Here is a 14,377-nt window from a genome sequence, read left to right as displayed (position 1 = left end):
ATAACGTGAACGGAGGAAAACGCACCAACACTGCCCAGAGGAAGACAGCGGACTTAAATACACAGAAGAGAAAGGAGGGAAGTGGAAACACAGCTGACACAAATGAACCTGACACCACAGGGGAAGCAACATGAAACACACTGAACATGGAAACACAACCCTTTCATAATAAAAGACGAAACAAGGAGAGACGTGGACGTGTGATGGGCTGAGTTGCCAAATGGCTGGTAGGCTTTTAGCTAGGCTTTAGCTTCAGCCAAGTGGAAGCTAAATTGGCTAGTCATTCATATGTAAATTAGGTTGTTACCTGAGAATTCTGGAGGGGAGTGGGGGTGTGTGAATGATTGCTGATTTCTAACTGCCAACTGCCTCTTTGTTTGCCTGGGGGGGAGCTGCTAAAAGCGGTGAACTTCCTTTTGTGTTCGTCTTGATGCATTCTCAATCATCCAGGAAAATAAATCTCCAAAAGTCACCAACTTGGAGTGGTTAGTTTCCTGAGCCACAAGGAAACTTGTGTTTCAGTTTGCCATCTTAGGGAGAAGGAGGATCATCACAGTTTTGGTGGTTGTATGAACTTAGAATGCATAAACTAATAATTTGTTTTAATTAAAAAACTTTCCCTCTGTCATTTCCTGAGTGTTTCAAAATAAAAGTCCTCTCTTTCATGTTTTGAATGTGAGGCTGTTCCTGTGATGCCTTCAAATCTGTTTCAGTCTGCAGATTTTTACATTTCAGACCCAAAGTGACTCAAACATTTACTTAAAAGAGGTTTTTGTTCGTCTGGGTTTTCCTGCTCAGCAGCTCTAAACAGGCAAAAGCAGAAACACACAAACAGAAAGAAACAGGAAAATATGTGTTTCTGTGAACAATGCAGCAGCAAAATGAAAGACCAGGATTTATTTTTAATGATTGACCAGTGCTGGGTAAGTTACTTTAAATTAGTAACTTAGTTACATTACTAGTTACTTCTATCAAAAGTAACTCAGTTACTTCAAGTTACTCGTTACTTTCAAAGTAACTAGTTACTAGGGAAAGTAACTTTGGTTTTACTCAGAATTCTCTTGTTAATGTGTTGCTTCCATAACTTTGCCAGTCTTCTAGCTTGCTTACCTGCCACAAGTGCACTGTGCCACCTACCAATAGAAAGGAAAAGATAATGTGCATATTTCCACGAGAGAAATCCCACGCCTGGACCACCGTTGACCGCCACCATGATTCTAGCCTACGTCACAGCATCATGTGCGCCTTTTACATCCAACACAAGAACTGCAGTCGTGGTGCTGTCGATTGTACTCAGAACTCGGAAATTCTGCCTTCTGAATAGGAAGATGTAGGTAACACCAGACTGCAGATGAGCTGCATACAGGGCTGGACTGGGACAAAAAAATCAGCCTGGGCATTGTGACTAGAGACCGGCCCACCATTATAGCAAAAATCCTAAAGCCTTTGAATGAAAACAAACGCTGTTGTGACAGTGATGCTCACTGTCTTGATGGTGTATATGCATCAATCTATCAATCGTTTGTTGTAAGATTCAGATAATTATTTTTTAAAAGCGAGACATTTTAAATGAGAATAAGAAAGAAAAGTATTTCCTTGTGCCCCCCTTTCCCTGTTAATGCCCTACCTGGCCCCCTGGCAAAACTTTGCTAGACCCGCCCCTGCACAGTTACCAGCTGTCAGCTACCTAAAAAAGGATGCTGGTGTTATTTGTCTCTCAGAAACAGTTCATAACTTCCCTTCAACTCATTCATGTCACCTAAAAGGTAAACCTGTTTCTCCATCACAGCTCTGATGATTCAGTAAGGACATCTCCTGGTTTCATCTTCATGTTTCCCTCTCACCAGATAACCAAACCGACATCATGACCAGCAGCTTTTTTGCAGCTGTGGCTCCAGCAAACATCAGCTGATACTAGAAATTAATATGAAATAAATTCTAACAACAGCTGATCAAGCTTAAACGTGCTGCTGTTGTTTAACGTGAACTCCGCTGGTTTCCTCTTTCTGATGCAAAGTGGGCGATAAACAAACAAGAGAGACGATCAGCTGATCATTGATCAGTTTTCATGATTGAAGTAGAAACAGGAGAGGGAGGGGGGAGAATGAAAGAAGAAGAGGCAGCTGTGCAGCAAAGACACAGAATAACTCCAGCTTTGTGCCTTTTTCATTGTAGCTGAATTACGGGACTAACTGTTCCTTTTCACCTCAATAAGAAATGCGTAATATTTTCTCTGAATACCAGATGAGACGGTTGGCAATTCTAATAACTTATGAACGAAATAAAGTTCAACATCATTAACTTCATAGCACCACCCAGCTGTATAGAAACTCTGTCATGCTAGCTAGTATGCAGTACGGAAAAAGTCAGAATAACAAAAATAAACTCCACCTAAACTTGGTTTATATCTGACCCAGAGAGACTGCAGGTCATAACTTCTTACCTGAAGTTCAGTTCACACTTGGACCGGCGGCTGCCTCGGGTCTCTTTTCCTTCTGAGTCCCCCTTTCCCTCCTCCACCTGCTGGCCTCCACCACTTGCTAATGTTACTGAATCTGTGGAAGCTCCGCGATAGCCACCACACGAAGTAACGAATAACGAGCCTATCTAAATCCCAGTAACGAGTAACGCGTTCCTGATTTTAGCATAATAACTAGTTACCGTGCTCGTTACCACAATAATAACGTAGTTACTGTAACACGTTACTTAATAACGCGTTAGTCCCTACACTGTGATTGACAAAAACATTAAATGATCATGTTTATTTTCACATCAATGTTCCATCGGTCCTTCTTTTAGAATAAGTTTAGAAATGAAAAATAATAATAACACACCAGGAAAAAGCCAACAGCACGAGTCCTGAAAGGCTTAAAGAGAAAATAAACGCACAAAGAATGAAACAAAAAGGCACAAAACCTCAAAACAAGAGTGAATTAAATCTGAGCGACACACAAAGATGCTAAAAGCCCCAAACATGAACCTGTGAGGTCATTAATACCTGTGTGTGTGCATGTTTACATGTCTTTGTGGGGACCAAAATGCCCGTCCCCACAAGTTTGAAGACATTTGTGAGACTCAGAATGTGGTTTTAGTGTCAGGGACAGTCAGGTCAGGGTTAGGCATTCAGTCTTAATGGTTAGAGTAAAAGGCTGAGGAGAGCATGATGTCAAATAGATGTCCCCACAAGGATATGAAAACACAACCGTGTATGTGTTACTGTGAATTTGTGAAACAAGTGAAGATTTCAGAATCAGTGAGAAATGTTTCACTTCCTGTTGGTGAAGAAGAGCAGACTCCTCTTCAGCCACAGAAATGAAGAAGCTTTTATTTTGTCAGCCTGACAAACACGAGCTCAGCCACGAGCAGAGGCGACCCTGCAGAGGTGAAGGTCACAGTCAGAATCAGCGCCAGAGAACCGCACAAGGACGGCCTCATTGGTCACGGCTGAGTTCATTATGTGATGGTAACAAGCTGATTATTACAGAACAGGAAACACACGTCTGCTCATCAAACACCAGCTGCTGCTGCTTTTATCAGTCTGACAACAAAACCTCACAAGAAAGAAGTTTTTGTGAGTTTGCAGCGTTCCTCTAAACTGAAAACTAAAACAGCCTGAAAATGGGAACACGCACCCACACTCGAGAGTCAGGCAGCTTAAATGTGTTTGTCTTCATCTGTAGTTACGTTTCATTGGCTGGAAATGTGCTAACTGGAATCATTCATGAGTCCAGATGAACAAAAACAAGTGTTTACTGCTCCACGCTGCACGAATCTGAATCAAAATCACTCAGACGCGCCCACGTAGGCATTCCACTAAAACCATGTGACCACCTTCACCTTTAAACCTGTCGTGAATATAATTTTAGACTCTTCACTTTATTTTGAAAGAACAGATTTGCAGGAAGTGCGGCTGCTGCAGAAACTCTTCACTTTTCACTGGCTTTAATCTTGAAGGTTTCTCCAGATGTGGAACATTCATGCTAAACATTCAACATCTGACGACCGTCTCCGTGTAAAACACTGACAAACTCAAACTTTATACGGTAACTGACAGATTTATTCCTCCATTTTCAGGCATTTCACAATGAACTTGGATTAGTTTGATGATTTTATTCACGTTGGTGAATAAAACCAGCCAAGAGGCTGGTTTTATTACTAACACTGATGCTTTTACACTTTAGGACCCTCGAGACCTCTGCTGCTCAGCCGTCCTGATCGCTGCCTCCACTTTAACCAGAGGCTGTAACCTCTGATCATTTCACCTGCACCGGCAGTAAAACTCTTCTCCAGAACCAAACGTGCCATAAACCCATCACAGCTTCATCATCAGCTCAGTCTCAGCAACATGCAGACGACCGAGCAGCAGAAACTCTGCAGGGAACGTCTGAAGTCTGTTCTTCAGTTTTCCCAGCTCACTGTTTATTGAACATGAGACAGAAAAATAACTTCACCTTTAATGTGAAACTTTTATCGCCTGTGACATATTTGCAGGAAGTTTTCATGCTGTGATTTAGTGTCACAGCCATAAATATCACACAAGGTAAAAACTACAAGTCCCAGCATCCTCTGTGTTTAGGGAGGAGCAGTGAAACAATGTACATTTCAAATTCCTTTAATTTTAAATATGTTTATATTGTCTATCCTGTAAAATAGTCAGATGTCTATTCATATTAATGTACAGAATTCACCTGCTTGCTGCTACTACTGTACATTCACCCAATATATATATATATAATGTTCTTCCTCTACCCCCCCAATTTTTGCACATGTCGAGGAGCGTGTCAGGCTACATTTCACTGTGTGTTATACTTATATAACTATGCATGTGGCAAATAAAGAACCTTGAACCTTGAACCTTGAAAGTGAAAGTGTTGATCCTCCGTTCAGAGCAGCAGGAGGAGGAAGGTGGAGCTGAGGCAGGTGAGTGTTAACATGAATATGTTTCTTCTTATGACATAAAATAATTCCACGCTGTTCGTGTCTGTGGGTGAAACGTGAGGCCGGTCGGCTCCTCTGAGCGCTGGTTTCCTGTAAGTAGAGAGGAAGTGAGTTTAGCTGAGAGAGCAGGAGGAGAGTGAGAGCTGTGCTGAGGCAGGTGAGTGTTAACACCGCTCTGACATTACTGTGTCTCTGTGGCGGGAACAACAGGCTCCGTCAGTGGAGGCAAAAATAATCAGACTTTGGTTTTTCAAAGGAAACTACTTTATGTTGGGAGAAGCCGCGCGCTCATTGGATAACGGCTTGTCAATCTCAAGTTATTAGCCAATGAGCGCGCAGGTTCACAGTAAGACCCGCCCTTATCACGACGTCTTTTAAAAACTAAAATGACGACAGAAACTTTTTTTTTTTTTTTTTAATTAAACTTTATTTACAAACAACAGTATAACATACAAGGCACCATCATTAATCCGATTATGTTACATCCTTGGTTGAGCATCAGAGGCGGAGCCAGATATTTGAAACACCCGGGGCTTAGCCCAAAGAGTAGTATGCATGTGGGATTTTTTTTTTTTTTGGGGGGGGGGGGGGGGGGGGGGGGGTAGAAATGACTGAAAGATTAATAGGCTCTGTTCAAAAAAGAATGACTTCATATAGGGAAAAATCTATATCACATGTGCAGGACACCTTAAACGAGTTTTTTAATTAAGCAGCAAGGCAGAACAAGGTCAGGGCTGTATCAAGACACGAGGACTAAACCCCAATTCAACCAGACCCAGAACTGATCCAGAATTAAAACAGGACTACAACAGTTCAAAATCAGGACTACTGAGGACTTAACCAAGACAGAACCAGAATCAGAACTAGATGATAGCACTAAAAATCATCATAGACCTGCACTACACTTGTTTTTTAATTCTACCAAAGTACAATATTTAGATTGAGAAAAGTTTATATAATTATTTAGCCTTGTTGTACAAACAAGCCTGCATAACTTAATAAATACAGAATTTGAAAAATAACAAACCTAAAAAGAAACACTAGGTACGAGATACATGAGGACCTATGATACGCTGATACTTTTGGTAAACGACCATGTGACTAACATGCGTGTCTCACCTGCTCTTGTTCATCTGTTCTGTCCTCGTTCTCCTCTCTCTCCCTCTTTGTGCTGACAATCATCAAATATACAGTTGAAACCAGATATTTACTCTTCAGATAAAAACACTTTTTTAATTGTAACATCAAATCAGACAAAATGTTTATTTTTTTAGATTGATAAATATAAAAACATATTTGTTAACTTTAAGAGTAAAGAGAGAAACTATCTGTATTTCTTAATAGCAAATGGCACCAAATTGTATTCAAACTGAGCCACACTTATGAAGCTCCACAGTTCTTTTTCTGGTGTTTTGGTTGACATCTCTTGATGTTCCCATGTCACAGAAACAGGCTCTGTGTTTTGCCTTATATGCATCCACAGCTGTGCCACCAGTTTACTCACATGGACTCTACTAACCTATCAGAAGCTTCTTCAGCTCAGAATGGAATCGTCTGGAGTTTTCTTATTAATTAACAATAAACTTAGTGTATATGTACTCCTTAATATGATGAAAGTGATAATAAATAGACAGCTCTGTCTCTCTTTATTCTGACATTTAACTAATTCAAAATATATTTCAATATTTATCTAAAACAAAAGTTTAATCTAAATTGATGTTGTACAGTAAAAATGTTTTATGTTTTCTCCCTAAAGTGTATGTAAATATCTGGTTACAAATGTGAATATCCTGCTGTGTACTGAAATCCCTCTTGTTTTGCATAGAAATATACTGAACAACATACAAAGCATAATATATAAAATAACATCTACCTGAGTTTTTTCTTTGAAAGAACCCTCTAATGTCCATTCTTATATTTCAGTACATAACTGAAACCGATTTAGTCGGGGAGGGTAAGAACTGAAAATATGAAATAAACACACGTAAGCTAAGACTCTCTAAAAAAAATAGCATTTGTTCGGCTTTTCATTTCGCCATTTGTTGATTCACTCGAAGAGCAAGTAACGTAATATTGGTCAAGTGATCAGTTTGATATCAATCTTTCGTGATTCACCGTCATATTTACATTATTTGTACGGTACGAATGATTTGCTTTGGTACCAGGGGCCCATTCTTCGTACCTCGCTAAGTAAGTTAGCTGGATTTGATTGTTGACGATTTCGCCTGATCTTGGATCGTTCGGTTCCCCGAAGCTCATCCGGGACTTGCTGTCATAGCAACAGAGCCGTAAGCGTAAACCTGCTCGGGAGCAGGTTTACTTTATATAAACAGGATTAGATCGCGGCCACGCAGGTATGCCCGCTTCATTTATACGAAAGCAACAGCGATATTCCACCACTGTTTCACCATAAATAAATAACATCAATGTAACTAAAGACAATGCAGCACCTGATCCATTTATTGATTTCACACAGGTCATTTCCTAAAAAAGGGAAATGTACTATTAACATTCTATTACATGTATGTGATTATTACAGATTTAATTCATATTTCAGAGTAGCAATTGCAAATTACTTCGTGTAATCAAGATGAGAGACCACGGCTATAAAAGCGAAGGTGGATTTGGGAAGCCTGTCGCAGCCATGTCCTGTCCGTATACGCGAGCAACCCATTGCGGAAGGTGCAAGATTGATAAGGAGAGTTTTCAGAATCCAGCGTATATTGCGGGACAGACAGGATCCTTTAGCTCAGCGCGACAGTGTGCTCATTGAGAGATATCGATTTTCCCGTGAGGATATTATTTACTTAACCAACTTGTTGACGAGGGGGTGCAGGACCACCACCTGTCTTTTTTTTTTGCTCTGCCCTTTTCTTGGTTGCTGTGATGAACAAACTAACAGAGTATTCCAGGGTCTCTTTCCAAGAGACGAAAAGCAATATAAGTGATAAACATTACCATTCTGTAGAATATTCTTATATTTCACTTTTACCTGTTCCCATGTTCTAGTGGGTCCTGTTGTGGCTCTAATGTGAAAGGGGATATAATATAACATATTATAATATAATATAATGTAATATAATATTGGATAATATAGTGTGATATGATAAATCTACCCTACCGCCTACTGGTGTTGGCCAGAGGGGCCGATGGCGCGATATGGCAGCCTGGCTTCTGTCAGTCTGCCCCAGGGCAGCTGTGGCTACAACCGTAGCTGCCTCCACCAGTGTGTGAATGTGAGTGACTGAATAGTGGCATTGTAAAGCGCTTTGGGTGCCTTGAAAAGTGCTATATAAATCCACTCCATTATTATTGTTATTATTAAATTACTTACGAGTTTAATTTGTCAGCAACTTTCTGCCAGCCCTCTCTCCTTGCTTTTGCAGCCTTTGCAGTGTTCCCTTGCGTTCTGATTAAACTCTGAAACTCCTGAAATCCCTCACTCAAGAGGTCTTGCTCTGCTGCCGAAAAATACCGAGCCGAGCGCGCTCCGTCGACATTTTCGCCGACCAATCAGAGGGTTGCCGATCAATGTTTCCACTATCGATGCGTAGCCCCTTTTACGACACCCAGTGATGTCACATTACTGCGTCCAGCTGTACTAATCGTCAACAGCAGGTGTGTTCGGGGAACCGGATTAGCGAGCTCACGGTTAGCGCGATGGTTTGGTCTTGGATGTGTCATTTGATCTTGGATGTAGTGAGCGACGTACGAAGAACGGGCCCCTGGTCAAACTTCAGCTCTCCTTAGTATGGCTGGCTCCGTTTCTCCAACAGCGCACTCACTGCTGGCAGCAGCTGCCCCGCCCCCTCGCTCAGTTGCTTAGTGCCTGAGCTCGGATCATACCAATATCAGGGGGGATTCACACACAGTCGTAAATTCCCACAGTGTGCACTATGTGCTTCGAATATTGTGTGTACTTTTTGTTTTATACAGTTGTCAGCCAGGCATCTAACTATGAAAAATTACACTCCAAAAGACCCCGGGCTTCTGACAAAACAACCCGGGCTTAAGCCCAGTAAGCCACCCCCACGCTCCGCCCCTGTTGAGCATTATAGCAAAACAAACAAACAAACAAAACGACCAAAAAAAAAAACAACAACAACAACAATAAGCACAAAGCAGTCATTGAAGGACTTGAACCAAAGGCAAAAAATAACGTGCAAAAAAAGGGCAGTCGTGATTATAAAATAGGGAGGTTTTTTTTTTAACATAGATTAAACTCTTTAAATAAAACAACAAGTTTATGGGCTTTCTTGTTATTCACAAGTTTCAGCGATTTAGCCCAGAGTCTAAAGTCATTCAGCCATCTGTTTATACATGGTTTAGCTTTAAAGTATCTGCATTTGTGAAGAAAAAATTTTCCCATTAACAAAATCGTCCTAATCAACAGGTCAAAATCTGCATTCTCAGCAAGTATTCCAAATTTTATTACTGTCACTGTCAAATGTGGTAACTGAATTCTCCTGTCCAAAAATTAGTAGTAAGTCCATCTGTCCCTGGGGACTTGTTTAATGCCATTTTCATGACCACCAAATCCAGTTCCTCAATTTTAAACTCTGAATCCCACAGATCTTTGAAAGGCTTGTCAATACATGGGATGAGATTATGAATCTTATCAAAGAAACTATCAGAATCAGCTGCTGAATATTCTGAGGAGTACAATTTGGAATAAAAAGTGAAGACTTCCTTTTCAATCTTTCTGAAATCTTTACATTCAGTCCCATTTATCAACAAGCTTGAGATTAGATTTCTCTGCTGTCTACACTTTTCCAGCTTACTAAAATATGATGAGTTCTTTTCTAGTGATGGGTCGTTCGCGAACGAAATGGCTCTTAGAGCCGGCTCTTTGAAGTGAACGACGGGAGCCGGCTCCTTATTGGGAGCCGTGGGGTTTTTTTTTCTTTCTCTTGCCCTCTCACTAACCTTTTTCGCTTAATGCCACACCTGAGCCTTGTGTTTGCGCTGAGCAGAGGGGGGAGGGAAGCAAACACAGCTGTGCGTTTGTGCCCCTCCCGCCTCTGCTCAGCGCTGGGCAGAGGGGGGAGGGGCGGTAGTTACACTCACAGCAGCAGTAGAACACGAACAGAGCAGGAGGGAGAGAGAGAAAGAGAGCAACAAGAGACAACGTCGTCAATTTAGAAAGGTACAGTAAAGAAAATGAGTGAAGCAACCAAGAAAACAAGCAAAATCTGGAACCACTTCAATTTTATTGACAGTACAAAGGCAGAGTGTAGAGTCTGCAAGAAAAGAATTTCATATAGAGCTGGCTCCACAAACAATATGAATAGGCAAGCAGGAAGGCTCTCTCCCAAAAAATCATCCCAGGCATATATGAAAGAGAACGTGCATCACTGCAAGAGAGGGTTAAAAAAGCCACAGCAGTGTGTCTAACAACTGACAGCTGGACATCCCAAACCACCACATCCTTCTTGTCAGTTACGTGTCACTTTATTGAAAATTATAAAATGGTATCCTGTCTTCTGGATTGTTTTGAGTTCAGTGACAGACACACTTCTGAGAACTTAGCAGAAGAGCTGCTCAAAGTGGCAAAAGAGTGGGATGTGGAAAAGAAAGTGGTTTGCTGTGTTACTGACAATGCAGCTAACATAACAAAAGCAATTAAAATCCTGAAATGGACCCACCACCCATGTCTTGCGCACACAATTAACCTTGTTGTGAGAGATGCTTTGAAGGTGATGAAGCCAGCTGTGGACAAAGTGAAGGCAATAGTGGAATTTTTCCACAGGAGCACAACAGCCACACACAAGCTCAAATCTACCCAACAACAGATGGGCATGCCTGAGCTAAAGCTCAAACAAGAATGTATCACAAGGTGGAACTCAACCTTTCATATGCTAAAACGGATTCTGGAGTCCAAGGATGCTGTCATCTCTACCCTGGCAGTTATCAATGCACCGGTTGACCCTCTGAGCCATGAGGAATGGGAGGTACTACAGCAGGCATGCACTGTTTTGGAGCCATTTGAGCAGGTCACCGTGGAGATCAGTGCAGACAGGTGAGTGTGCAAATGTTATTGCATTATTATTATTAGTAGTAGTAGTCGTAGTTAGTTGCATTGCTGGTATGAAAAGTAGATTAGACATGATCATAAATAATAATATACTGCTGAATTTTAAAAAAGCATAATTTTGAAACTTGTTATGTACTCTTTTTCAGCCATGTCACAGCCTCCAAAATGTTAATCCTGTGCAAGGGTCTGCAGAGAGTGACAGCTGAACACCAAACCAGAGTAACTACTGGAAAAGTGAAAGAGTTGGTGGATGCTCTCTGTGCATCCATGGACAGAAAATTCCACAGAATGGAATATAATGCTGTTCTCTCTGAAACCACCATTCTTGATCCAAGATTCAAGAAGCTGGTCTTTAATGACAACAGAGCGGTGGATGAAGCTCTTCAGAGAATAACTGCAGCAGCAAGATCCAGCCAACCAACTCCACTGCCAGGGAACCAAGAGGGAGAAGAGGCAGAAGAGGATGAACAAAAGGAGCAACAAGCATCTGCTGTTTGGAGGTTCTTTGAAGAACGAGCAAATAGAGACACTACCAGAAGGAATCCCTCAGCAGATGTAATACTGGAAGTGAGATCCTACATTGATGAGCCCCTTTGCCAGAGAAGTGCAGATCCACTGAGCTGGTGGGAGACAAAGGCTTATACTTATCCACGTCTTACCCAGGTGATGACACGGAGACTTTGCATTGTAGCAACATCAGTCCCCTCAGAGAGAATCTTCTCCAAAACAGGACAGATAATGAATGACAGAAGAAACCGGATCAGCTCCTCAAAGCTAAGGCACTTGATATTCCTGAATGCCAACCTTTCCGTCAATTAAAGATCTGGTTGTTCATGTTTTCTTTTTGTTTTGCATATTTTAATTGATATTTTATTGTGTTGTGGTTTGTAGTGTTTTGTGTTCTTTCGTTTTGAATTGGTTTAAAAGGAAAAAAGCTGAAAATTTAAAAGGAAAAAAGTTGAATTGTAAATAGTTGGTTTTTGTACTTATAATTTATTTTTTTTTACATTTTGTGTGCTGTGAATAAATACAAGAATATTTATATGATAAACATTTATAAATAAAAAAGACATTTTTTACATTAGTAGTTCATTGTGTGCATGATTTTATATTGTTGTTAATAATAAATTACTTAAAGCAATAAAACAACCTGAAGAGCCGGTTCGGAGCCGAAAGAGCCGGCTCTTTTTAGTGATCTGAGCCGAAAGAGCCGGTTCTCTAAAAAGAGCCGGAAATCCAATCACTATTCTTTTCACCTGCCTCAATCCACTTGGCTCTCGATCTTATAAAGGCACCGTGGGCTTTCTCTAGGTAAAGATCGTCCAATTTAGTTTGTAACTCCATCAATTTATTCTTCTCTTGCACGTTTAGTTTTTCTTTACTACAGCACTGAGTTATTTCACGAAGTAAATTACTTTCATATTCCCGTTTTTCCCTGTTCAGTTCTTTGCAGAATTTTATAGTGAATTCTCTGATTTTGAATTTAACAAATTCCCATTTCTGTATATTACCCACTACTGAGTCATCATTTTTTATATCTGTAATTATATGTCTAATTTTATCACAATACTTGTCCTTATTTAAAAGGCTGGCATTAAATTTCCAATATCCTCTGCTACTACGTCTCATCCTTGTTGGTTCTAAGACAAGATCAATGAAACAGTGATCAGAAAGGGGTGCATTGGAGATTTTAGATTGTGAAGTACACCTCAAAATGTCATCGCTCACTAACCAATAATCAAGTCTTGACCTGCTTTCTCCATTAGGTTTAAACCAAGAATAATTCTTAACTCCAGGATTCAAACTTCTCCAAATGTCTGTAAAATTATTATCACTAGAAAAGTTCTCAATAATGTTATTCTGTTGCCTCCTTCCTAAGCGAGGAGGCCATCTGTCCATCCATTCATCTGGTGTCATGTTCCAGTCTCCTCCTACTAGGATGTAATCTGTGGGGTACATAACTTTAAACTCTGAAATAACATTTGTTAGATTTTCCAATAGACTTTTATTTTGACCCTCATTATTATGTCCATAAAGATTTGTAACAATTAGAAATATACCTTCGCTCTTCAAGACTGCAGTTAACCAATGACCCTCACTATCAGCTTTATATGTTATAATCTCCCCTGGGAACTTATTAAAACAAATCGCCACACCTCCAGATCTGTTAGATCCATGACTGAAAAGAATCTTGTCTCCCCACTGATTAGCCCAAAAGGTAACATCGGCATCCACAGAGTGAGTTTCTTGTAAAAACAGACAATGACATTTTTGCACCTTGCAAAATAAAAAAAGTGCCTTCCTCTTAACAATTTCCTTCAAACCCCGAACGTTTAATGAACCAAAAGAAATTTTTGAGTGAACCATAATAAGAATATGCTAAGAAAATAACTTTTTTTAAAAAAGAAAAGAAAAATATATAAATATGAGTTTAAATTGTAACACTTGTCACCAACTCAGTGACTAATAATCTTTAACTTTAAGTAGAACTCTTTTGTCCCATTAATAATATTCCACTGTATACAGTCTTACATCAAGTCTTTCATTCAACGTCAATGATCCTCCGTCCTTCGATGTATCCATGAGGACCCCGGAAAAAGGCCCGTTTCCCAGCCCGTCTGGCTTGTTCAATTTGCGGCCACAGCCGCCTCCTCTCTTCCCAGTCCTCCCGCGGCAGTACCTCAGCGAAGTGGAAACCCCCGTTCTTACAGACAGCCGAATCTTTGGTGCGACGCCAAATCTCCTCTTTAGCGTGTCTCAGAGCAAACAGAATGATGATATGTCAGACCTTGTTCTCAATCTTCTTCCCAACTCTATGCACCACATCCACAGATTCTTCAAGCTTTGATATCATATCAGGTGCGATCTTGCCAAGAATTCCAATAACCAGCGATCTGACATCTTCATCTCTTTTCTCTTCTAATCCTTTAATCCGGAGGCACCACCTCATTTTGTACCTTTCTTGCTCTCTCACTCTCTCCTTGAGATCGTAGTTATCTTTGGTCAACTGCTCGTTTCGTCTCTCCAACTCTTTAACCTTTTGTTTACATTCTTTCACCTCCTCCGAGTTGAACTGAACCGCTTTGGCTAGGCTGGCTAGCATCGTACTAGCTTGCTTGCATTGCACACTCAGGTCAGCTAGCTGCTCGTCCACTCTTTTTTCAAGGTTTAGAATCGCTTTCAATATAGTAGCATTGGAGACTTCGTCACTTTCACTTATCTCTGCTGACTTAACTTTCTTTTCTGCAGGCTTCTTACAAGGTGTAGATGGAACCGAATCATTGCCCCGTTCCCTTTTGCTCATCACTGCTACGTCCATTGCTACGTAGTCATGATCCGTTCCTTCTCTGCTGTCTTCCCTTCCATCACATGGCGATGTTGTTTCTTGTTTTTTGAGGTCGAGTT

The 14,377-nt window shown here is 40.7% G+C and overlaps 2 protein-coding genes across 2 annotated transcripts in view; both read left to right on the top strand.

Annotated features, from left to right (window-relative positions):
- The window catches only part of LOC112432436 (protein NLRC3), a 3,307,575-nt gene that overhangs the window by 2,526,321 nt on the left and 766,877 nt on the right, over window positions 1–14,377 (top strand). The gene's annotated exons all lie outside the window — the stretch shown is intronic.
- LOC143415762 (zinc finger BED domain-containing protein 4-like) lies at window positions 10,524–11,849 on the top strand. The gene is made up of 2 exons (XM_076881191.1): window positions 10,524–10,957; window positions 11,119–11,849. The coding sequence occupies exons 1-2, from the start codon at window positions 10,638–10,640 to the stop codon at window positions 11,789–11,791; spliced, it is 993 nt and encodes a 330-aa protein (XP_076737306.1). The 5' UTR covers window positions 10,524–10,637; the 3' UTR covers window positions 11,792–11,849.

Source organism: Maylandia zebra, unplaced genomic scaffold (assembly GCF_041146795.1).
Source record: "Maylandia zebra isolate NMK-2024a unplaced genomic scaffold, Mzebra_GT3a scaffold03, whole genome shotgun sequence".
Lineage (NCBI taxonomy): Eukaryota > Metazoa > Chordata > Actinopteri > Cichliformes > Cichlidae > Maylandia > Maylandia zebra.
The sequence above is the reverse complement of the archived record's forward strand: the minus strand, read 5'-3'. Positions and strand labels throughout refer to the sequence as shown.

Excerpts from the sequence above, each read along its gene's own strand:
- LOC143415762 (XM_076881191.1), top strand. The coding sequence starts at position 10,638 with ATGAAGCCAGCTGTGGACAAAGTGAAGGCAATAGTGGAATTTTTCCAC. Across the intron at positions 10,958-11,118 it reads GTGGAGATCAGTGCAGACAG|CCATGTCACAGCCTCCAAAA; the intron begins GTGAGTGTGCAA and ends ACTCTTTTTCAG.